Raw genomic sequence first — 25,747 nt, forward strand, 5'->3', positions numbered from 1 at the left:
AAAAACGGGACCTGCCTAGAGAGCTTCTTGCCGGAAGTCCTCCCCTGCCATAAAATCAAACGAAGAGGAAGATCGTTGCACCTAGAGGTACAGATTAAACACACCCGAAGTTCAGACGACATGTCATCAAAATCATCATGTTGTTCAACATAACACGCGAAACCCGGTTCTCTTTAATGCACAAAGCCAGGGAGCAGGTCAGACATTGATCATGATCTTTGGGTAACTCTATATACTACTAACACCCTGAGTTTGAAACTCTTATCTGTTGTGGTTGTAAAGCATAATTATCCTGAATAACTGTTAAGTGAAACAGATGTTTATAATAGTTGTCATACTATATACAGTAAATGAGGAAGTAGAAATAATAATTTTTTCATCATTCTACATTTAAACCCACACAGAAATCTAATGTTTAAACCCGCACATTATAAATAATCAAAATGTTATTTTCTGTATAATAATAAATGTTTAATAATAAATGTTGTCTTATACAAACTAGAAAACATATATATCACTATTAAACAACCGTAAAATATACTAGTCAACATTTGAAGTAGATCAAAAAAGTTTATCAAAAGACAAGACACCTAAGACAAGAACAGTATTAGTGATTGGTTTAATGTAATTTTTTATTAAAGGTTTTGATCCACTTCAAATGTTGACTAGTTTAGTATTTATCTATCAATCTTGATTTTCTTACAAGTTATCTGTCTTATATTAAGTAAATTGAAACAATACTTGTGTGTTTTAACAATTATTAAAGACCACCTATTGTCCGATTCACGTTTTAACAGTTCCTTTGGTTTGTAAATGTGTATTAGCCAGGTTAAAACCAGACCATTCTCAGTAGTAACTGAGTTATGGTCTGGCAAAGCTTCATAGACAAATAATTTCCAAAGGACGTCACCAATGGACCTCGCTCAAATGCCTCTGGGCACAATTGGCTAGATCTAAAACCAATCAAAGCGATGAAGGGGATGATGTATGCACCACTACCAGAGGGCTCTCACTAAGACATATTTGTTCTCCCATCAAAGTTGCAAACTAGTATATCAGACTTTTGCCCAATCCAGTCGGTAAGACAGCGATAACATCTTTTTTTAGATATAAAGGCTTCGGGTGTTGTTCTTTGCTTGGATTTTAACAAAAAGGAAAAGTTTCAATCACTTAAAACAGACGTGATAGCTGATTCGAACGAGTGATGCAATCCATCAGTATAATGATTCAAAATCTGCTTTACCATTGTTGCTGCGCTGTCTTTATCGAGTAAAGCCCGCCCCAACGTTTCTGATTGGTGCCGCAATTTCTCTGCATTAGAAATTTTCTTGAATGGCCTCTTTGCCAGACTACTTGCAGAGCAAATCTAAATTTAGCGGAAGTTGTCTGGGTTTTCCCAGGCTAAGTGTGTATTAGTTCATGTTCACAATATGCAAAAGGTACAAACCCAAAAGTAAATGGTTATGCAAGTTATTGTCTGCAACATAAATCTTTTTTCATGGACTACAACAAACACTAGACCAACATTATGATAATTCCTCCCACTTGTAAGTTAACTCCTGTTAGCATTGCATTGTGACCAGATCTTTCAAACATGGGAAGGAGCGTCACATTTCCGGCTGACATCAGAGGTATTCAGGCCAATCACAACGTACAGATTAGTTGGCCAATCAGAACACAGCACTTTTCAAATTGATGAGTTTTGTACAAAACTCTGTCCGTTTCTAGAAGGGAGTGAAATCTGGAGCTATAAAAATGTATGGTATGTGGAAAATAATGTGTTTTTTGAACCATAAACCACACAAACACATTGTAGTACACCAAATACACAAAATACCTTTGTTTTAGCAATGAAATAGGTGCTCTTTAAGAGATAAATTTGCTCAGTTTAAGAATTTGGATCATGCCTTGATGACCATGTAAAAAGTTAGGAACCACTGGTTTATACTATTAAAGGAATAGTCTACCCTTTTGCCATATTAAACTATGTTATTATCTCAACTTAGACGAATTAATACATATCTATCTTTTTTCAATGCATGCACTGTACAGCGCGTCATGAATGTGTTAGCATTTAGCCTAGCCCCATTCATTCCTATGGTACCAAACAGGGAAGCCACCAAACACTTCCATGTTTTCCCTATTTAAAGACTGTTACATGAGTAAGTATGGTGCCACAAAATAAAACCTTTTTTTGGTACCATAGGAATGAATGGGGCTAGGCTAAATGTTAACACATTAACAACGCGCTGTACAGTGCACGCATTGAAAAAAGATAGGTATGTATTTATTCATCTAGGTCAGGGATTCCCAAAGTGTGGTGCGCGCACCCCCAGGGGTACGCGATCTGCCACTAGGGGGTGCGTGAGAGGAAAAATGTAATGGCGGTCTGTTTCTTTAAGTGGGATTTTTCCATACAATAAATAAAAAAAATTAACAGTAAACATTTCCTTTGTAATCGCTTTTATTTTAAATAAAAAAACTACAATTAATTAGTTTTTGATAGAAATGTAGAAGACAGCTGCTGTCTTTTTCTACGCACTGCTCTTCTGTTATGCACTGCAGCCGCTATATGCGTGGCAATTCGTTTCATTCATTCCATATATATTATAAATATGCTTAACTGGCTGAAATCAGGGAAACTGTCAAGTGTGGGACGTCTTATGATAAAGTTGTTAGTCACGAAGGAGGAGACGGACCAAGAGAGAGAGACTTTTTTATGGCAAAAATAGAAATAATGAAATGTGACGAGACACGGGCACGTCTAATGCACAGGATACGCGAGCAATGGGTTTTCATGCATGGTAAAGAGACCGCACGCATCTAGAGCGCACTGGTAAACATGAGGAAACTCTCAAATATCATCTATTAGCTGATGGCAGTAAGTGTACGTTTTTTACCATAGTAAACTCTAATGGCATCTAAATATCACAGTGGTTAAACGCATACACGGGGGCGCGCATCATCTACGCTGAGCGTAGCTGCGTCTGGTAATAGTTTCAGATGGTGCAATACGCGTAAATATTTTTCACAATGTCAGACGTAGTTTAGCTCGACGTAGGACTTACACCCAACTTCTTAACGTCCAGCTGTTGCAACCGGCCCCTGGTTATTTGCGCATGATTAAACATGAGTCTTTAAAAACAAGTCTTTTTAGCGTGTTTTTTTTTTGAAGTGGGGATTGGGGGTGCGCAAACCCAGTTGGGACATAGAAGGGGGTGCGCAGGAAAAAAGTTTGGGAACCCCTGATCTAGGTTGAGGTAATAACATAGTTTAATATGGCAAAAGGGTAGACTATTCCTTTAACATACTGATGTTAATCATTTCTAATGCCTTTGTCTCTTTTTCTTCTGCTCCGACTAACTTAAATCATGGTTCATATCACACAGCTCCTCGTGATTTTAGTAGAGGAGTACTGCAATTGGAGCTTTCAAATAGCATCCCATCATGACTTTGTCAACAGATGACACAAAAAGTTGTAACATTTGTTGTAACACGTTTTCTTCAGAGAGTTTGGGCCAGTTGTACTAGCCAGACATAAAAAAGTTGGATGTAAGCCCTACGCCAGGCTTAGTTATGTCCAACATTGTGAAAAATATTTAAGCCTGTTGCACCATCTGAAACTACGACCAGTCACAGCTATGCTTATTGTAAATGATGCACGTCCCCACGTATGCATTTTACTGCAGTGATATTTAGACAACATTCCATTTTACTGTGATTATAAACTTACCCTTACTGCCGCCAGCTAATAGATGACAAGAGAGCTTTCCCTCCTCATGTTTAACTGTGCACTCACCCTCAACATGCGTGCATCACGTGCACACCCATCGATCACGATCTGCACATTAACTAAATGAAAGCCTGCGCAAAAGGTAATAATTTGGATATTAATTGTAACAGCTCTGGATTAAAATGAAATTAAAGCTTTTAATCAATTTTATACTCTGTCTTTGTAAATATTGATATATTTTATGATATCATACATTTTTGGTGTCTCTATGCACTCTGCCATGCACAAAAGCACACTGCTCACGTATCCTGTGCATTACATGCGCCAATGTCTCATCACATTTCATTATTTCTATTTTTGCCATATAAAAAAGAAAAGGCTTTATAATAACACCTACCCTTTACTAGATGTAATATTTAATTTAAGGTATGTGCACTACGTCTAGATGGTGCAACAGGTGTAAATTCTATGTCGGACATAAGGCGGATTTTACATCCAAACTAGTCTTAAGAATGGGTTACTGTATCGACACGAAACTTGGTATATGTCATTACAGTCATGACCTGAGGGTGCCTGCAACGTTTCGTCACAGCGCCACCTAGTGGTCACGAGATTCGAAAAATGCCTATTTTCGCTTATAACTACTTCAAACTTGAGTCTAAAATCTTGAAGGTGGTCTTGTTAGATTCCTTGAGGCATGCCGAGTCAAACGATACCAAACGGTTTTCGGTCGGCCATTTTGGGTGTCGGCCATTTTGAATTTTCTCATTAAGTTCAGTATTTCACAAACAGAATGGCGTATTGATACGAAATTTGGCATGGTTCATCAGTGACATGTTCTGAGCGCACCTATAAATCTTTAGGACAGCGCCACCTAGTGGTCAGGATATGTAAATAAATTCTTTAAAATCTTTATATCATTTGATTAAATTGCCACTATGACATACAACTTCAGTCTATTGATCCCTTGGCTCATGCTGAGTCCGACTGTACCAAATATGTCTGAGTCAAACCTACTTCCTGTCGGCCATTTTGAATTATATTGAACACCTACTTTTTCAAACTCCTCCTAGAGCGCTCGTGTGATTGGCTTGATTTTTGGTATGCATCATCTAGAGACACTCTAGACAAAAAGTTATCAAAAGATTTTTGGTAGACCTATCCGTTGTCGTATAACGCATCAAAGAATGCGAGGGCGAGCACGTTAAAATGTGTTTGAGCCTGTATCTTCGCAAAACTTTTGCGTATTAATATGAGACTTGGTATATGTCATAACAGTGATGACCTGAGGGTGCATGCACCATTTCGTCACACTGCCCCCTACTGGTCACGAGATATAAAAAATTTCTATTTTTGCTTATAACTACTGCAAACTTGAATGTAAAATTATGAGAGTGGTCTTGTTAGATTTCGTGAGGCATGCCGAGTCAAACGATACCAAATGGTTTTTGGTCGGCCATTTTGTGTGTCGGCCATTTAGAATTTTTCTTTAAGTTCAAGTATTTCAGAAACACAATTGCGTATTGTTATGAAACTTGGTATGGTTCATCAGCAACATGTTCTGGGAGGACTTGTAAACTTTCCGGTGCCCCCTAGTGGTCAAGAGATTTGAAGCTATATCTCTGCATCTCTTTATCATATTTACACCATATTTGGTGGGTGTCATCACAATCAAGACCTGAGTCACAATTTATTTTTTGGTCAGTGCCCCCTAGTGGTCAAGTTATTTAAGGCTATATCTCTGCATCTCTTTATTGTATTTACACCAAATTTGGTGGGTGTCATCACAATCAAGACCTGAGTCACAATTTATTTTTTGGTCAGTGCCCCCTAGTGGTCAAGTTATTTAAGGCTATATCTCTGCATCTCTTTATTGTATTTACACCAAATTTGGTGGGTGTCATCACAATCAAGACCCGAGTCACAATTTAATTTTTGGTCAGTGCCCCTTAGTGGTCAAGTCATTTAAGGCTATATCTCCGTATCGCCTTATTGTATTTACACTAAATTTGGTATGTGTCATCACAGTTATGACCTGAGGCACCATCTATTCTTTTGGCACAGTGCCACCTAGTGGTCTCAAGATAGGAAAAAAATGCTTTTTTTTCATAAAACTAATGCAAACTTAGATGTTAAATCATGGCAGTCATCACGTATGAATCATTTTTTGCCATGTTCGGCTTGACCCCGGTATCGCTGCTTGCAGCTATATTTAGGGGTCAAGCCACGAAGTGGCGTAGACACCTATTGTTATTGTTAGTTTTCTTATTATTGTTATTCTTGTTCCTCGTTCTTCCACCCAAAAGTCAATGGCAGCCCATAGAACCGTACGTAGGAAAGTTATGAAATTTGGCACACATGTAGAGGACAGTCTCAGAAGTTACTATAGCAACATTGGTGTGTCTGACTCAAACCCTCTAGCGCCATCAACAGTCCAAAAATCCACTTATGTTCATGCTCATAACTTCTGACCCGTGAGTCCTAGAAACTAAATTCTTGTTTCCACTGAATCTTTGGCTCATGATGATTCAATGGCACACACTGATGTCATTTGTGTCATGCAAATCTTTCCGCCATTTTGAATTTTCCATAAAACCTACTTTTTCGAACTCCTCCTAGAGCGTTCGTCCGATTTGCATGTCCTTTGGTATGTAGCATCTAGAGACACCCCAGACAAAAAGTTATCAAAAGCTTTTTGATAGACCAATGCGTTCTCGTATAAATTGACAACATATATGGCGGCGAGCACGCCAAAACGGACGCGAGGCCGTATCTTCGCAAAACTTTATTGTATCGACACGAAACTTGGTATATGTCATTACAGTCATGACCTGAGGGTGCCTGCAACGTTTCGTCACAGCGCCACCTAGTGGTCACGAGATTCGAAAAATGCCTATTTTTGCTTATAACTACTTCAAACTTGAGTCTAAAATCATGAAGTTGGTCTTGTTAGATTCCTTGATGCATGCCGAGTCAAACGATACCAAACGGTTTTCGGTCGGCCATTTTGGGTGTCGGCCATTTTGAATTTTCTCCATAAGTTCAGTATTTCACAAACAGAATGGCGTATCGCTACGAAATTTGGCATGGTTCATCAGTGACATGTTCTGAGCGCACCTATAAATCTTTAGGACGGCGCCACCTAGTGGTCAGGATATGTAACATTTTTTTTAAATCTTTATGTCATTTGATTAAATTGCCACTATGACATAAGACTTCACTCTATTGATTCCTTGGCTCATGCTGAGTCCGACTGTATCAAATATGTCTGAGTCAAACCTACTTCCTGTCGGCCATTTTGAATTATATTGAACACCTACTTTTTCGAACTCCTCCTAGAGCGCTTGTGTAATTGGCTTGATTTTTGGTATGCATCATCTAGAGACACTCTAGACAAAAAGTTATCAAAAGATTTTCGTTAGACCTATCCGTTGTCGTATAACGCATCAAAGAATGCGAGGGCGAGCACGCCAAAATGTGTTTGAGCCTGTATCTTCGCAAAACTTTTGCGTATTAATATGAGACTTGGTATATGTCATAACAGTGATGACCTGAGGGTGCATGCACCATTTCGTCACACTGCCCCCTACTGGTCACGAGATGTCTATTTTTACTTATAACTACTGCAAACTTGAATGTAAAATTATGAGAGTGGTCTTGTTAGATTTCGTGAGGCATGCCGAGTCAAACGATACCAAATGGTTTTTGGTCGGCCATTTTGTGTGTCGGCCATTTTGAATTTTTTCTTTAAGTTCAAGTATTTCAGAAACACAATTGCGTATTGTTATGAAACTTGGTATGGTTCATCAGCAACATGTTCTGGGAGGACTTGTAAACTTTTCGGCGCCCCCTAGTGGTCAAGAGATTTGAAGCTATATCTCTGCATCTCTTTATCGTATTTACACCAAATTTGGTGGGTGTCATCACAATCAAGACCTGAGTCACAATTTATTGTTTGGTCAGTGCCCCCTACTGGTCAAGTCATTTAAGGCTATATCTCCCTATCGCTTTATTGTATTTACACTAAATTTGGTATGTGTCATTACAGTCATGACCTGAGGCACCATCTATTGTTTCGGCACAGCGCCACCTAGTGGTCAAGACATTTAAGGCTATATCTCTGTATCACTTTATTGTATTTACACCAAATGTGATGGGTGTCATCACAGTCATTAAATCACGAGATTTTTTCTTTTTTTCATTTTCTCACCTTTTGGTCAAATTTTGAGTTAGAAACCATCATCCACTAGTGGTCAAGTGTAACACTGAAATCATAGAAATGTAAGTACAATGTGTAATACTACATAAGAAAGGTAACAAAAGAAAAATTCACATGGAGCATACATGTTATCTAAATAGATATACAATGTGTGTAGTAAAGATTAATATGAATATGATGCTATATATTTGTAAAGCTTTAGTGTAGGCTTAAGATGCTTGATTTATATCATCACAGGTCACATTTGAGGGTTGATGCATAGTGTCATCTCAGAGCCACCTACTGGTGGGAAAATATGTAAATAACTGTATTTCCTTCTTACTCATAAAATATTTATTTTGTATGCCATTTTAAAAATTGTTCCCTTCAGTTCCTGGTATAAAAAACAGGCAATAAATATAAAGTAATGGTAAGAAGAACACTGGGATGAAAAAAGCATTAATAATAAAATGTTTAATAATTAATACAGTGATTACAGAATAAATTCATGTGTTATGTAAAATTACTTAATCTTACAGAGGTGAAATGATGCACATATGATATATTTGGACATATGGTGATTATGGTTAAATTTTCAGTAAGTGTAAACAAGGGGTTCTTGAATGTTTTGTGCCTTTGGTCCCCTTAAAAGGGAGACAAATTTCCAAAGACCTCTTAAGTTACTAAGCATATTCTTCCATTAAAGCATATTTTAGATTTATATTAAAGTGATTAAATTCAAGAGGTTATTTAGATGTTTGTTTAGTTAAAACTACATTTGACTTGACTGTTATACTTTTTAACTTATCTTACATGTTTTAATAAAATGAAAAGTAGCAATACCCACATTGTACTTAGATTGCCCTTCTTAAGAATGCAAAGCAATTATATAAAACAGATTATTTTACAGATTATCTGGCAAAACAATTAGGGACTCCAGGGGTTCACAGCTCCCACTTTTGAGATCCCTGGCGTAAACTATAAAGTTTAAGGAACTACAGCAGTCCTTTGCTTGATATCCACAACCACACCCATTGTATTTGTCGTGAAATTAATATACATTCTCATTGTATATGTAGCTGGAACTGCAACATATACGTTGGAATGTTGTATGTAGTATATGCTGCATATACTGCAATGTTTTATAAAGAAAAAAAAAATAAAATGACAATAAACAAGGTATCTGCATATATATGCTATATCATGTCTGTCTTGTAATGTAAAAGAAATAGTTCTTTACAATGTGATAGAAAAGCTTGGTGGTCCTGTCCTGTTGTAACCAGCTCTGGACATTCAAACGGAATAGCCGGGATGACCAGGATGCTACTGTGTGTCATACTGATGTAGTGTTGTGTCCACCATAGCACACCTTCCTGCAAAAAAAGTTCAAAATTGTAATGTTGTTATTTGCTTTGATGAAGAGAAAAATATAAATTATTGTACATAAACAATTATGAATAAAATGCACTTACTCTATGTAGCATGGTAATTTTATAACAGATGTCAAGGTTTTTTTTTTGTATTTTGGTGTGGTGGACATCCGATGAAAAATGATGAGATGTGATTGTTTAATTTAAACAAGAACATGTGAAAATTAACTGTTGTCAACCAGAAGATGAATGTTCAGCTGTGGTGTCATCATATACATTCTAAAACATAAAAAGTATAAAAAGATTTAGTAATTAAAAAAAATAGAAAACACGTATATAATTAATAACAAAAAACTGAATAAAAATACTAACCTTAAGTGTTAATGTACATGCTTATTCCATCACCACACATGAATAAATGACTGAGATAAGTACTGTTGAAGATGATTAAATGTTGATTGGTAGATCCGTTGTGTTGTAACGACAGTTGATGTGAGTGACATTAAAAAGGAAGTCATCCCGATGTAGTGTTGTGTTCACCATAGTACATCTTTTTGCAATAAAAGAAAGCATATTATTATGGTGTCATGTATTTTGAAGTGAAAGATATAAAGGCTAAACAAATGTATATAAAAAAATTATTAATAAAAATACACCTACTGTTTGTAAAATGGTAAGTGTTAACTTGATGCAGTGTTGTGTTCACCATAGTACATGTTTCTACAATAAAAGAAAACATTATTATGATGCTATGTATTTTGAAGTGAAAGATATAAAGGCTAAACAAATTTATATAACAAAATTATGAATAAAAATGCACTTACTTTATGTAAAATGGTAAATGTATTTCTGATGCACAGTCTTCTTCTTGCTGTATTCTGGTGTACATCAGTTGAAGAAAGATGATGTTGTTGTTTCATGTAAACTTTAAGATGACAATTCGATTTTTTTCAACCACAAGGTAAAGGTTGAGCTGTGGTTTTTGCATAAACATTCTAAAACATAAAAAGTAAGTAATGATTAATCACTAAAAAAAATTAATGCTGAGCATGTGAATCATAAAAAAATATGAAGAATAATACTAACCTTAAGTTTCAATGCAAGATTCTTCAATCACCAACAGTAGTTATCTCAGTCATTTAGTCATGTGTGGCTTTGAAATATTGTCTGAAATATTACTGTTCATTTTTGTTAAACGTCAAAGACTCACATGTAATTGTTTAACAGTGGTTAAGAAGCATTTTTGTACATAAAGTCAAGATGATGTTTGGCTTGTATAAAACAAAAATAAAAAAATCTTGAACTGTGCTTAAAATGCAATAAATGTAGAAAATAAAACTTGCAAAACGCAGCAGATTACAAAGAAAAACACAAATAAAAGTACATAAACAAGAAGATGTTTGGCTTGTATAAAACAAAAGTAAAAAAAAATCTTGAACTGTGCTTAAAATGCAATAAATGTAGAAAATAGGTGTGGTTGTGATAAGAACTAAAACTTGCAAAATGCAGCAGATTACAAAGAAAAACACAAATAAAAGTAAATAAACAAGATGATGTTTGGCTTGTATAAAACAAAAAATAAAAAATTCTTGAACTGTGCTTAAAATGCAATAAATGTAGAAAATTGGTGTGGTTGTGATAAGAACTAAAACTTGCAAAACGCAGCAGATTACAAAGAAAAACACAAACAAAAGTAAATAAATAAATAAAACAAGCAAAGGACTGCTGAAACAAACAGTACTGTTAAATAACTGTCATACACCAACCCCTGTCACCTCCCACCCAGTGTCCACTACCCTTACATGCCCTTACCCAGGGAGCCGCTGTGATTGTTTCCTCCCTAACCTCCCACCCCCAATGGCCAGCGGAGTATTTATATGTACTATTACAACAGTGACATAAGTATAGTCTGATGGAAGCTGTAGTAGGTTTGTGCAACCTCAACATGTATACATTTAATGTCTTTTGTGTACACATGGTCTATTAATGTACCCTTTTCTGTAGTTGGAGTTTGTACCTGTTGACTGTATCCATGTTGTTGCATTAATTTTACAATTGTGGATGAAGTAAAAACATCTTCATTAAAGTCTCCCATGATTATTTTCTGTCCTGGACGCTTCTCCATTTCATCAATAACAAGTAATAACTGCTGTCGAAACAAATCAGGATTATAAGAATTAGGTCTATACAAAAGTGCTGAAGTCAAACTGACACATGGAATTACAAAGTATAAGCATTCTAAGTTGGAGCACTCTGGAATAAACAAATCACACTCAATGTTCTCAGAACAATACAATCCAACACCACCTCCTCTCTGATGTTTTAATTAAGTGTGCTTGCAAAAGCACACTTATTGTTCTTCTTAAGTTTTATTATTATTATTTTTCCCGGGTAGATTTTTTTGGCCAGCTCTAGCGACCAGACCGTTTGACGCAGAGACACCGTTCAAACTTTAAAATGTTCGGGCAGTACCGGTGCAAGTTGCTTGAGAGGATGAAGTCACAGATCCATGTCGTTCGGCCGCCATATTGGAGAGAACACAAAACCTTAAAAAAGTTTCACAGGTCACAAATTTTGTCCAAACCTCATGAAATTCCACGTACGCGATCCTTGGACCGAGCCTCACAAAAGTTACCAGAAGGATTTTTGATTTTCGGAAGCATTTGCGCGCCACAGCCCAAACTAAATGTGCGTCAACGCCGCCAAAACAGGAAGTAGTTCAAATCTCAATATGTCTGTAACATTTATTAACCAAAATGTTTATATGAACTCTTTACTCCAATGTGAAGATGCCCAAGATAAAAAAAACATTGCAGAAACATGTCTATATTATGTTATTTTCACTTTAAAATGTCCAATTAAAACCTGTGTAAAATTAAAAAATGTCATTAGCCTTTACCAGTAGAGGGCAGCCTTTACGTTCAAACGTGTTTTTTAGACAGAATGTAAAGATAGCGGCAGCCATCTTTAGAAGCTAAGCTAACAGGCTATTGCTCCGTGGAAAAGTTTGAATAACAATGGCGGGATGTAGTTTTAATGTTAAAATGGCAAAATGGAATATAGAAGAGCTGTTGAGAGATTCGGGTGTTCCTTTAAGAGCCACAATACAGCGAAGAGCTGAGGAAGAGAAAGCAGAGAAGCCCGGAGAAGAGGCGACAGCCTCAGACTCTGCTGCGAGCCCGTGGAGGACTCAGTAACCTCGGCTGCCACTCAAGCTTCGTATCGTATATGGACAGATTCCTGGATACATATTTTTAGAATCGTAAACTTCATCTTATTCACTATACAGTATGCGGTTTCGGACGCAAAACTGCAAATGGATTTTATATTCTGAATGCTTGAATCAACGCGAGCTCTCTGGAGAACGTGCATTTTCACATACAGGTAGGAATTATATGATTCAGACATATTTTAATCCCTTTCTTTTATTTCAGTGATATATGGCACGACAAGTTTAATTCCCTTTTTCATCAATGTAATACATTGTAAACGTATTAGTTTGTAAAGACGTCAGTTTCGCGTCCTCGGGTAGCAGTGATCGTTTGGCATCGGTATTTTAATTAATTACGAAATTTGTATTTTATTTTTAAATTGCTATCTTGTGTTTCTGGCGCATTCGCGGATTAATGACTCATTTGAGTCGTTTTCATTACAAAGTGTTGCAAATAAATGAGTCTTTTGAGTCGACTCTTTACAAAGCGAATGGGCCAAATGTTTTAAAGTGGTTCGCGAATCAGTTTGAATGAATTGTTAAGATCGCTTCAAACACGGAATCGTCCGAAGCTGTTTTACTCGTAACCTATGTAGAAACACGCAGAATATAACCAGTGTTGGGTGACGTGGAAATGTATTTACCAATCTTTTAACTAAAAGCAAAACTTCACACATGTACCCGCCATTACATACGCGCGACCGCCGACCTGTTCGTCGTCAGACACAGTTAAACGCGTGCAACCTCCAGAAACACAGTAGCACAGATTGTCCATCGATGATTGACGTCTGATTCGCTGTTTAATGTACTGTATGATGTAAGTGATTCTCACAAAACACACGTGACATGACAACGTAAGAAAACATGAGTTTTGTCTAAGTGTAAACTGTCAATGTCCTCAGACCATCTTAGGAGATTCCAACTTTATACATATACAAAACAAAACTGTTGTCAGTTTACTTGTCTGATATTTCAGCTACAAGCTACATTTTTCTGTATACTGTTGGTGTATGTTGCAGTTTTACACATACTGTAGAAATGCCCTTCATAAGTATTCTTCTGTTTGCTGTGGAGTCAAGAAATGTCTAAACATTAAAAGATGAACATGAGACAAAAGTACAGAATCTGTCGCATTATTTTTTTTAATGGGCACTGAGCTGTGTCCTGATTGTTTACACATGAAAAGCATAAAATATGTAGGATCAGTTTGATTCACTTATGTGCATTTGTGTACAATACACATAAGTCAGCATTTAATGCTGTTGTTCTTTGTTGTTAAAGCATGTATGTGTTGAAACATAAACAAAGGTTAATAAAATGTGACATTCTAAACTTCTGGTATACTGATATTTATCTTACCAATTTCTGGTCTCCACATCAAACAGAAAAATCTTGTCTTTATTGTTCTGATACTTATGGAGGGCACTGTGTGTGTGCGTGTGTGTGTGTGTGTGTGTGTGTGTGTGTGCGTGTGTGTGCATATATCTAGATTTATTTTTTCATGAGTAACTAGTAACTCGCTACTTGAGTATTATTTTCATTGCATACTTTTTGCTTCTACTTGAGTAATTATTTATTTAGTTACTTTTACTTTAACTTAAGTAAAGTTTTTGGCTACTCTTTCCACCTCTGTTAAAATCTTCATGAATCTAGGCTGAGTTTGCCACGTTGAAGCCTAAATAATCAGACAGATAGTAAGTTAATCGCCCATCGCTCACAGCCCAGCACCTGCACCACTGCATGCGTATCGCGCTGACAAACATACACCTGATTTTACTGCCCTGACGAAATCTAAAAGTATAATTTCTCTTATTAGAAGCTAGCCTAATGTTTGCCAGTTATTAAAATGGCGGTTGTAGTTTAAATAGAGGTCGTGAAATAATTAGCATTGACAAAAAACTGCATAAAACAATGTTATATTCCATATTATAAACTTTTGGTTATGTGTACTTAAGTGAGTAAATAAGTTAAATTCTCAATAAGTGTGATATGGCTCTTATTTACCCCTTTAAATGTAGAATAAAGCTTACTCGGGTATCTTACAATGCACTTATGTTGTTATGCAGTTTTAAAATACAAAATACGAACATGTCTGGATGTAGATAAAGCCTACTTGGTCATATTACAATGCACAAGTTTTGTTGTATGCAGTTTGAAAATACATGTTTGTAGAAAAAGTATATTGTACAATGCACTGATTTTGTTGTTATGCAGTTTCAAAATACAACATGAGTATGTTTAAATGTATATTATGTAGTCATCATCACTGATATATCTCTGGCCCTCATGACAAACTAATTGAATAGCCCTGTCGTAGATGCTCAACACACAATCATATTCATAAATAGTAAAGAAATGCAATGATATTAGGCTATCAGTGCTGCTGTCGCTCTCTCCTATCGCTTATTTTAAAAATGAGCTTATGATCAATAAAATGCAGCTTATATCTGCTGCTTTTGGTGACGTGAACTCTGGCCTACATTAAAGGTGCAGTGTGTAATTTCTGGAAGGATCTCTTGACAGAAATGCAAAATAATATACAAAACTATATTATCAGTGGTGTATAAACACCTTTCATAATTAACCGTTATGTTTTTATTACTTTAGAATGAGACGTTTTTATCTACATACACCGAGGGTCCCCCTTACATGGAATTTTTTCTTACACTTGTCCTACAAAAAATCCACTTGTCCCGGACAAGCGGACAAGCCTTAATGTCGAACCCTGAACATGTGCAGCACAGCCGTTATAGTTGGTTCTAGGCTAGCTAGAGCGGGTTCTCTAGGCTTGTGATCCCTGTATTTACATAAAATGGTCTGTGCTAAGCCCCGGATGTCCTTAAATGCTGGAAACACCCCTGGTTACAAGCCTGTATACATTTCTGTGTGTGTGTGCGTGTGTGTGTGTGTGTGTGTGTGTGTGTGTGTGTGTCAGGAATGCTTTCACGTATTGAAACCAAACTTTGTACATGAACTTGGGACTCCAATGTGAGGATGCACAAGATAAAAAACATTCTAAAATTTTACATTTCACAAATCACGTTAGTGACCGCACCAGAGCAAGCACACTTTTGCGGTTCCTCTGGAAGTGCATTTTCTAGTTCAGTATAAAGTGCAGTGGTATTGTCATAACACTTAGATCTTGGGTTGTGTGAGAACACATATCCTGGTATCTGTGGTTCTTGGTCATTAACATTTAGCCATGTTTCTGTCAAACAAATACAATCAGCGTTCATCAGAACTGTATGTGACAGGACATCCTGAAAGTGAGCTTTTAGACTTTGCACATTAAGCAGTGCTATTCTAAACATACCAAAGGATTTACTTAAACTGTACTTATTCAAATTTATTTTTGTCATATCTTTCAACGACAACTCAATTTTTTCATTACAAAATATGACAGATTCTTTAAAGTCCTCAATGATTAATCCACTAAGAGACCTTACACGGCTTAAAGCAACATATGCTTGTCCTGCTGTAAAGATTTTATTAAGTGAAACGACAGCTTTATCTACCGTGAGTCCTTGTACTTTGTGAACTGTACAAGCCCATGCTAATCTGAGTGGAAATTGCCGTCTAATGCCACCAGCATTTGTGACCTGGTCTTCTTGTACTTCAATTACAGTTGAATTTGGAAAAAGCATGTAACGTTTTTTGCATCTTTGAATTTTCCCAACAATTGGATTATCAAACTCCACATGAATAGCTGATGGGAAATCATCATTATCTTCACCTTTTTTCTGACTTTCACTTATGTGGACAACTGTACCAAAAGCTCCATTGACAAGACCGTCAGCAACATCAATATTTTTCTTTAGCATAACCCTTGCACCAACACCCAGGGAAATGCATTTAGATAGACATGAGTTGAAAACTGTAGCGTGGTATCCAACTTTACGTTCCATTCTTCCAGTTTTTGAGTTTCTGATATAATCCTGAGCATTTATACTAATTGCATCTGGACAACACTCATGTAGTCTTTCAATGTTATATTTATCAACCTCGCTATTAGTAGCAAATATGTGAAGGTCATTACATTTCTCCCCAGTTTCACATTTTTTCAACACAGCAATATCAGTAGTGGTAAGATCTTCACTTTTCTTATGCACTCTCAGGCGATTTAACATTCCAGCAAAAGATGCATCTTGCTGTCTAACAACTTTAGTTAATTCAGCAAGCTCAAAGTTGCTTTCCCATAGGTTGACTCCTTTTGAATCAGCATAAAGAGCAGTTCCTTTCACAGGTGGTAACTGATAGAAATCACCCACAGCAATAATGCTGACTTTTCCAAATAAAGAGTAATCACCAGTTTGTTTTATTTGTCGCAGCCTTCCATGAATGTATGACAACAGACGATGGTCAACCATAGAGACTTCATCAATAATCAAAATTTGCAGGTTACCCATTTTGATACGTAAAGAATTTATTTTGTCATCACTAAGCGGTTGATATGGCAATCTGACGTTTGCACCAATTGAAAATGTATTATGAACAGTTGAAGCACCAACATTAAAGGCTGCTACTCCTGTCGAAGCTGTCAAAAGCACAGTAACATCATCAGGATTTTCAGACAGCTGAGATAACAGTCTGCAAGACTCATAGTGTATTGCCTTAATTAAATGACTTTTCCCTGTGCCTGCTACACCAGTAATAAACAGTCTGATAGGTTCAGGGTTTTGTCCAAGTACTTTTTGTAAACACCACTGACGAACTTTATAGAATATGTCAGACTGTTCCTCATTTAAGGATCGCAGTAAATGTAACCCTTCATTTCTATGCAGTGTGGTATGGTTTGTTTCTACAGTAGAAATAGTTTGTTGGTTTCCTGTAAGATCTGGAATAAGGTTTTGAGTGTTATCTTCATCAGGCAATACTTTATTCTTCATCAGTTCCATACATTCGTGACGTTCTCTTTCAGTTTCAGGACATATTGCAGCCCAAGCATCCTCTAAATCTATATCCTGCTCCAAAAGCTGTTTAGCTCACTCTAATTTATCAGAGTCCTTTTCAAACAATTCTCTGTTGCAATCAACAATTAATTTCACATTTTTCATTCCAGAATTAGTTTTTATGACACCACTGTTGTAGTACTCCTCATATGTCTCATAGTTGCTTGGCTTCAAGTGACAGTCATCATAATGTGGTAGAAAAAGCTGCAATAGTGAATGATAGTATTTTTCTGGATCTTTTGTGGGCGAAAATCTCGGATATCTGACAACAGCTGGCTCGGTACGTGTTCTTTGTTTCACATAACCACAGTTATTATCAAGTTTAATAACTTCCGTTTCTGCATTTTGTTTTTGTGACAAAACTTCTGATTTTGTCAAAACTCTGTACTCAGAACAAAAACTGGCAAGACAAAGATTAAGTAGTGGTTGTTTCTGTGGTCTGTTCTTGTACCTATCAACAAAACTGGTCATCCAAAACCGGCTTTCATCATCAGACTGTTCTTTCTCCACTTTATTCTTAAGCACATGCAAAGGCAAACTCATCTTTACAGGATTTGGTCCTATTGGAATGAATTGTACTTTACGTGAGCATTCCTTTAAATGCATGCCTGTCAGTCTGTACACAGCTTCTTGCGAGGAAATTTCGCGGTTGTGCAAATACACACTTCCTAATTGCTTTAAAGATGCCTTAGCTTCAAGATTTCCATTCATAGCTTCATTTTGCGTACGTTGAAGCAAAAGTCCCATTTCTTGTTCTGCTTTTGTGATGTAGCTTAGTATATAAACTACTACAGAAAAGGCATCTGTGACATACTGAATATCCATATTTCCTTGCCAAGCACGCAGTAAATCTCTGTTATACTGGTTTACCCAAATATCTTTTGGATTTCGTTTCAAGACAATAGATTTCTTTTTAGAACATTTGTTGTATGCTTTTTCAAAGACAGCCTGACAAATACCCACAGAAGAGAATAAATCATCAGTTGAATCAAAAATCACATCAGAGTTTAAAGCATTTTTGATTTTTTGTAAAATTGCATTTGCTGTGTCATCTTCATTTTTCCCTTTAAACTCGTCTGCATAAGATGCTCTTGTAATAAAGGTACGGCTAGATGGAGGTCTTGGAAAATTAAAACGACATACTGTATTTTTCTTGCGACATGTTTTTGAATGTCTTGTACTGTGCTTCTGCACACTGTTTACTGTTTCAAAGAGTTCAATGTCTTGTTCTGGCGGTGTCTCACATGTGATATATGTGTCAATGAAATCAGCAACCACAGGATCATTAGCTTCATCATCATCATTAAGCTTTGGAGCATTTTCTACCCAAAACAGACAGTGAACGTGAGGAGAACCACGTTGCTGGAATTCAACACGATAAAAATAGTCTTTTATTTTACCAATAGGTTCAGCTGGTGACATAATGACATGTTTCAAAAAACAATGCCATCTATGATCAAACATTCTTGCTGCAGTGACAGGATTTTTTCGTATAAGTTCACATTTCTCAGCCCAGGCAAGTTGATCTAAATTGATTTGTTTGCCCTCTTGTCTAATAATGGTGTTCAACATTTCAGGCCATCTCATATCAGCAGAACTAAAAGATGCAAAGAATGTTGGTATGCCAAGTTGTTTAATTAAAGCAAAGAGATCTTTCTGTGTAGACATCCAATAGGGAGGGGTCCCTCTGACTGGTCTCAAAAACTTATATCCTTCATCAAACTTAAGTATTTTTTGCAAGGAATCCGGATTTGTCAGCATATCTGGTGTCACCTCTGATAAACTACCTTTTTCAAAACCTTTTCGTAATGCAATTGAGACATTAGACAGAATTTGTTCAACTTCTGATATATACTGTGCATAAAAAATGAAGTCTGAATTTTGAGCAAAACGTCCATCAGCATTTAATATTCGTGCATTCAGGTATCTTGACAATGTGATTTTTTCTGGTCTGTCATCGTAAAATGTTGGACCACCAGTCGGATAGAGAAAAGGGAAGCACTTTGCCTCATTGCTTTCATCTGATAACAACCTGACAGGACTGTTACCTTCACCTGGTGCTACATTTAATACATCATGAAAATGTTGATCAATTATTTCTGAACCAATGTCAACAGGCTGTAGTGATGTGTCTGACAAAAGTCCATTTTGCTCCTTGATATATGTAAGATCTTCCTGTGATTCATCATCAGCTACCTTCTCATCGTCACTGTTATCAGAAACATTATCTTCCTGCATTTCATTACCATCAGCCTCGTCAGGTTCATTCAAGTTGTTGATCCACTGCTCATTAAACTCCACATCTTTATACCACTTATTGGTTTTCATCAAATATACTAAAGCATTTCTGATATGATCCGTGTGGACATATTTATATTCATAATGGCCTTTATATGTCAATTTTCGTTTCAGTTTGATTTTTATCATATGATCATCACATTCATTTCGTGGAAGTATGTTGGTCATGTTTGTAGTATTAACCGGAATACAGACAACAGGTCCATGGCACCCCCTCTGCCCACCTCTGGGAAGACATAGCAATTTAAGAAAAGGAATATTGAGTGCTATTAGATGTTGTTCCAATGAGTTTAGACATTTTAATTCTTTAGGAATGTCCTCCAAATGCATATTGTTGGCAACACTCTCTTCAGGTAGTTGTCCTCTAAGGATTTTTCGATGGCATGTATAACATATCCACAAATTACAGGCTAAATTACCAGATAAATTACAACTGCGCTCACATTCAGTGTCACATACATGTAAATACTTCAGTGTTATGCATCTTTTACTTAAATCAGCTATGTGCTGTCCTTTTTGTTCATAGCAATCAAATTTACACTCAATAACTTGTTTTCTAAACAATAAACGATGACATACACAACAAACGCATTCTGGACCACTGTTGACTTCTTGATGAAACCGACTAATAGTAGCATCAATGTTTTTTTGTCTTTCTCTTTGTTTTGCATAAATTTCACATCCTTTCTGTATTTTACTCATGCGAAAGTTTGCATCATTATGATATTTATCCTTAGAATATTCACGAACACTGGCATTAAAAGTGGGATTTGTGCTATATTTATGTTTAGAATATTCACAAACACTAGCTTTAAAAATGGGATTTGTGCTATATTTATGCTTAGAATAGTCACATAAGTTAGATTTAAAGACTTTGTTGGTTTTGTATTTGATATGAGAATATTGCCTAACACATGCTTGAAAATCAACATCTGTGGAATATTTGTCCTTTGATTTTTTACGTTTTAAATCCTGAATGTTAATATTAGTCTTATATTTACTTTGAAGGAGTTGAAGTGTTCTCTCCTTATATTTAGTGTCATGACAATACTTGTTTTTAGACATTTCAATCTTTTTCAGTCTGTATTCAATATTTGCACAATATTTAGTTTTGGACATTTTCTTTTTTTTCTGTCTGTATCCACTGTCTTCACTATATTTCCTTTTGGACAATTCTATCTTTTTCCGTCTGTATTCTGTGTCATCATAGTATTTAGATTTCATACTAAGTTTTTTTCTTTGTCTGAAATCATTATCACTTTGGTATCTCTCACGCTGTCTTTTACATTTGAGCTTGTCTGCTGTGTCATTTAACTTCCTTTTTCGTAAACACTGTGTAATGCTTTCATTACCGCATACAGCTTTGCATACTCCTGCACAAACATTTATTTGATTTTTATGTGTAACACATGTGACAATTTCAAAGTGATTTTCATTACAGTGCTTCAGATATATAGCATTATCTGTAAATACTTGATCAGTTGGTGCATGTACATTCCATCTGTCATCATTGAAAGTAAAAATGTTTGTTTTCAGCAAATCGGCTGTACAAAAAATGTCTATTTCTGTGGCCCACGATCCAGAATAATACATTTTACGTTGTGTCAAATAATCTTTAACCGATCTGTAGTCTTCTCTTAAATACCTTATAAATTTAGAACTGTTAGCGTTAAGGTGTTTCACAACTTCACGTCTGATTTTCAGGTGTTTCTCTTCATTGCCACATACTGCATGTGCTACACATCGATAAAAGCAGTTGCCGTCTCCTTTGATGCTCTTTGTTTTACATGGTTCTCCTAAAGAACTTATATTTGTACCCTGTACAGTGTGGTTTTCATTAGTTAAATGTAAGCGTGCACACAACGCCTCTTGATTTGCAGATGTTAACAGCTTAAAACTGAACTCATTATTTATAGTATTGCCAATAATGATGTCATCTGTGAGTACATTCTCATTAAACAGGACATCTGTCAAATCAACATTTTCCTGTGTATTTGTCAAATCAACATTTTCTTGTGTATTTGTCAAATCAACATTTTCTTGTGTATTTGTCAAATCAACATTTTCTTGTGTATTTTTCTTATCAGGCAATTTTTCTTTATCCAATTTGCTTACATATAGCTCTTGTTTACTGTTACCATCACTACACTTAATTAGCTTAAGTTTGCTCTTTGGTGTGGTGCTTGTGGCACTGCATTGACTAGACTTACAAGTTGTGTTAGCAGCTGTGGGTTTACCAGTTGCTGTTGCTTTAACATCTATCACCTTGAGTGGTTTTCTTTCAGTGTCCAGTGAGACAGCAGCAATAACAGTTTGATTATTCAACTGACTATCACCAAGTGGTTTCTGTGCATTTGGTTCCTTATTGCAATCTTTTATGCATATGCCTTCTGCAGGTCTTGAGTCATGGTACATTAATTTATCTGGATTTGCTGCACTTCTAAAACCATTTACATTTGTTCTGCTTTGACTATTAGTGACTGTAAAGGCACCTGCATTTGTGTCACAGAAGCTGGGCTTGATTCCGGTTACCTCAAATGGAATATATGCATTGCCAAACCTATTAGCAAAGTCATAGAAATACCCGATAACATGATCAATGTTGCTGTAATAAGCTACAAAGCTTGTTGCAGATCTGTATTGTTGCCCATTAATGAAACTGGTTGCATGTGAATCTACAATGGCATACAAGTGACCTTGTTTTATAATTGCACATGTATTGGCAGCAATAGTTACCAAACAAGCATCAAAATCACGCAGCGATCGCTCCACTGCTACATGAAATGGCATTGCAAAATCTCCCACTTCTGCATCATACTCAAAAACATCAGTAAAGCCACCGAAAGATGAACCAAACTTTATTTCAAAATATTTGTCACAGTACGTACATGTTCTGGGAAGTTCTGGGATCAATATGTATTCACACTGGCCTTTTCCTATTTGCCTTGTATTTTTTAAAACAACATAAAGGTCATTTCCCTTATTCAGTACATTATCCAAATCTGCAGTTTGCCATGTCAAAACATTTTTTACACAGTGCTGAAGTACAGAAGTTAAACTGATAGCCGCACACTGCTTATTTCTTGTACTACCAAATCGCATATCGTCTTGACTGAACGATCCTCTTATAACTGCTCCATCCAGTACTTTATCAGCTTCATTGGCAGATACCTTGTCAATCACATGCACTTTCTCATTGACAGTCTTATTGGCAGTCCCATGGACTTTCTCAATGACAGTTTTATTGGCAGTCCCATGGACTTTCTCAATGACAGTTTCAATGACAGTTTTATTGGCAGTCGCGTGGACTTTCTCATTGACAGTTTTGGCAGTCACGTGGACTTTCTCTTTGACAGTTTTTGCAGTCACATGGACTTTCTCATTGACAGTTTTGGGACAATAAATTGTCGGTATAGGAGCACTTTTTTTAAGAGGAGGCTGAACCTCATATGCGGGTCTTTTTACAAGAGGCTCGACATGGCTGACAACAGCCATGCGCCTCTTAGCCGCCTCAGATCTCCGGAACCCCTTTTTACGTGGCATCTGCAAAAACATAACAACAAATAAGAAACTGTTATTACAAAAAATATTATGCATATACACTTTATTTTTTTACAATGTTTTAATTTATTAACACTGGTGTACTTAAAGGGATAGTGAACTTTAAAAAGAAAATTCTGTCATCATTTACTCATCCTCATGTTGTTCTTATCCTATATGAAGTTCTTTTTATCTGATTAACACAAAAGAAGATATTTTGCCAAATGATGGTACACACAAACAGGAAGTGACCATAGACTTCCATAGTAGGAAAATAAAAAATATGCTGGAATTTACTGGATATCGTCAAATGTATGCTTACAATCATTTATCTAAATATTGTATTCATTTATCACAATACTTCCAAAATATTGTTTTCCTACTATGGAAGTCTATGGTCACCTACTGCTGTGTGTTTACCATCATTTCTCAAAATACCTTCTTGTGTGTTCATCAGAAAAAATAAATTTATACAGGTTTAGAACAACATGAGGATGAGTAAATGACAGAATATTCATTTTAAAGTGAACTAACCCTTTAAAAGCTAAAGTAAATCTAGAATTGACACTTTTTCATTTTAACAACAAGTGTTTTGGATTTCTTATTTACAAAGCTTTTGTTGGCTACTGCTTGTTTGCAAGTTAAAATAACAAAAAAGGATTATGAAATAAATGTACGTGACTCATGCTGTATATTTCAAGTGTCCCGAAGAAAACACTCATTTTTTGGTATTGTACAATAAAGGATACTAGAATACTAAACAAGGAGACGGCTTCACTGATGAAATGTGCATGACAACTCCTTTTGCTATATAACGCATCTCTACTAATGAATTAAAAACAAAAGAAATAGATGGTCCGAAAAGTATTGCCCAGAATAAGTTTTACAAAGTAGTAAATCAGGGTGACACCAGTCAGTACATGCTATATAATTTGTGTGTTTAATTGAGGCTATTTATTTATTTTTGTCCCTGTGCGCCGAGCGGAGACGAAGTTCATTGTGTTGATATTCTGAGAGCTTTCTAGTCTTGCGGCAGTCATCAGCAGTGCCTTGCATCGCCCAATCAGCAAATGATGGGCAAGTGCCGTTTTACATGTCCTTAATTTAGTGTATTTGGATAAGAGCTTTGCATCTTTGCTCTCTCTCTAACTACACTAATTTAATTACAAGAACATATAAAACCAACGTTTTAAGTTGGTGCCCCTGTGGTCAAGTGATCTAAGCTATGGATAAAAAAACTTTTTAAAACAACATGGTTTCCTACACACGTGATTTACAAAACTTTTTAAATCCCTTGAAGTTAGTTGTCACCATACAGTTTCAAAGGTTCATAGTTACCTTACTTCGTTATGTGCAATAAATAAAAGTACACCCATTAAGTTACAGTTATTTCATTCGCCTTTGTCTCAGGGTGTTATTTGGCGCTTACTGCGTTATTTTCTACTATTGTTGTCGTGCGCGAGTCCAGCTCAGACTTTAGGAGAGGCTGCATTCAGTCGGAGAAAAAACGCTTTTAACCATCAAAGGCAGCGACAGATCTCAAACAGTATTAAACAGCCATTTACTTGCAGCATATTACATTTCTCCGTAACCTCACATTTTTTCTAAAACTGTTATTGTTCAAAACATTCGGTGTTTTAGCAGTCTTTCAGTAAGATTTCGGAGGCCCATGTCATTTGGTCGACGCACTTTTTCACTAACTTACTCACATTAATCGTCGTATACGTGTAAATTATTCTATAATCATTGCTATTATTTATTCTCTCGACATTACTATCGTTAAAATACATAACTTACCTTTGTTAAAGAGCACCAGCAACTTAACAATACGCGATTCAACAGCTTCTTGTACCATCGACAACACACTTCTTCGGTGTTCTACGGCAAGTCACTTCCAATCGAAAACACATACAGCGCATGCGTGCATTACATGTATTTTTCTACCGTAAACTCTACTGTTAAAGCGCATAACTCCGCTGAGACCTTACGCACGTGTAAGAAGAGAGAGATAAACCTGAATTACATATTACACATAATTAAAACATGTTTTATTGTATATTCTTGTAAAAAAAAAGGCTTATTCTGCTTTTAAGAACTACAGGTAGCCAGTAATGGGCAAAACTAATGCTGATTGCCTTACGTTGTGGTTACCTACAGCTTCTAATATAGGCTACTTCCATAAGTGCACCTTCAGAACATTCTCTACCGTTTCCCCTGTAAAACCACTTTCCCATAATCCAGTGTTAAGTTTCCCTCAAATTGTAATTTTTATTTCATTGATCTGCAATTACACATAACAAAAAACCTTGTTTGCTTCTGCTTAAATGAATTTGACTTAATGCTTCTTTAAATTGTGTTACAAAATAAATCCCGTGTATGTTATGCATTTCATTCTATCTGACATTTTTTTAAAGGTCTTCACTTTTTTTAAAAACTTCAAATCTGCAT

The 25,747-nt window shown here is 36.1% G+C and overlaps 1 protein-coding gene across 1 annotated transcript; it reads right to left on the minus strand.

The window, feature by feature from the left end:
• Positions 1-15: 15 nt before the first annotated feature.
• Positions 16-25,224, minus strand: LOC129450017 (uncharacterized). Its single transcript, XM_073870093.1, has 5 exons — positions 25,097-25,224; positions 21,405-23,302; positions 19,510-19,808; positions 18,665-18,783; positions 16-81 (listed from the first exon to the last, which is right to left on the minus strand). The coding sequence occupies exons 2-5, from the start codon at positions 23,300-23,302 to the stop codon at positions 16-18; spliced, it is 2,382 nt and encodes a 793-aa protein (XP_073726194.1). The 5' UTR covers positions 25,097-25,224.
• Positions 25,225-25,747: the final 523 nt, after the last annotated feature.

Source organism: Misgurnus anguillicaudatus, chromosome 8 (genome assembly GCF_027580225.2).
Source record: "Misgurnus anguillicaudatus chromosome 8, ASM2758022v2, whole genome shotgun sequence".
Lineage (NCBI taxonomy): Eukaryota > Metazoa > Chordata > Actinopteri > Cypriniformes > Cobitidae > Misgurnus > Misgurnus anguillicaudatus.

Coding starts and splice junctions, on each gene's coding strand:
- LOC129450017 (XM_073870093.1), bottom strand. CDS start 23,302: ATGCCACGTAAAAAGGGGTTCCGGAGATCTGAGGCGGCTAAGAGGCGC. Junction 18,784..19,509: donor AAATGTAGCACCAGGTGAAG/GTAACAGTCCTG, acceptor TGTTTTGGGTAG/AAAATGCTCCAAAGCTTAAT. Junction 82..18,664: donor ACATTGAACTCTTTGAAACA/GTAAACAGTGTG, acceptor CTGTACCTCTAG/GTGCAACGATCTTCCTCTTC.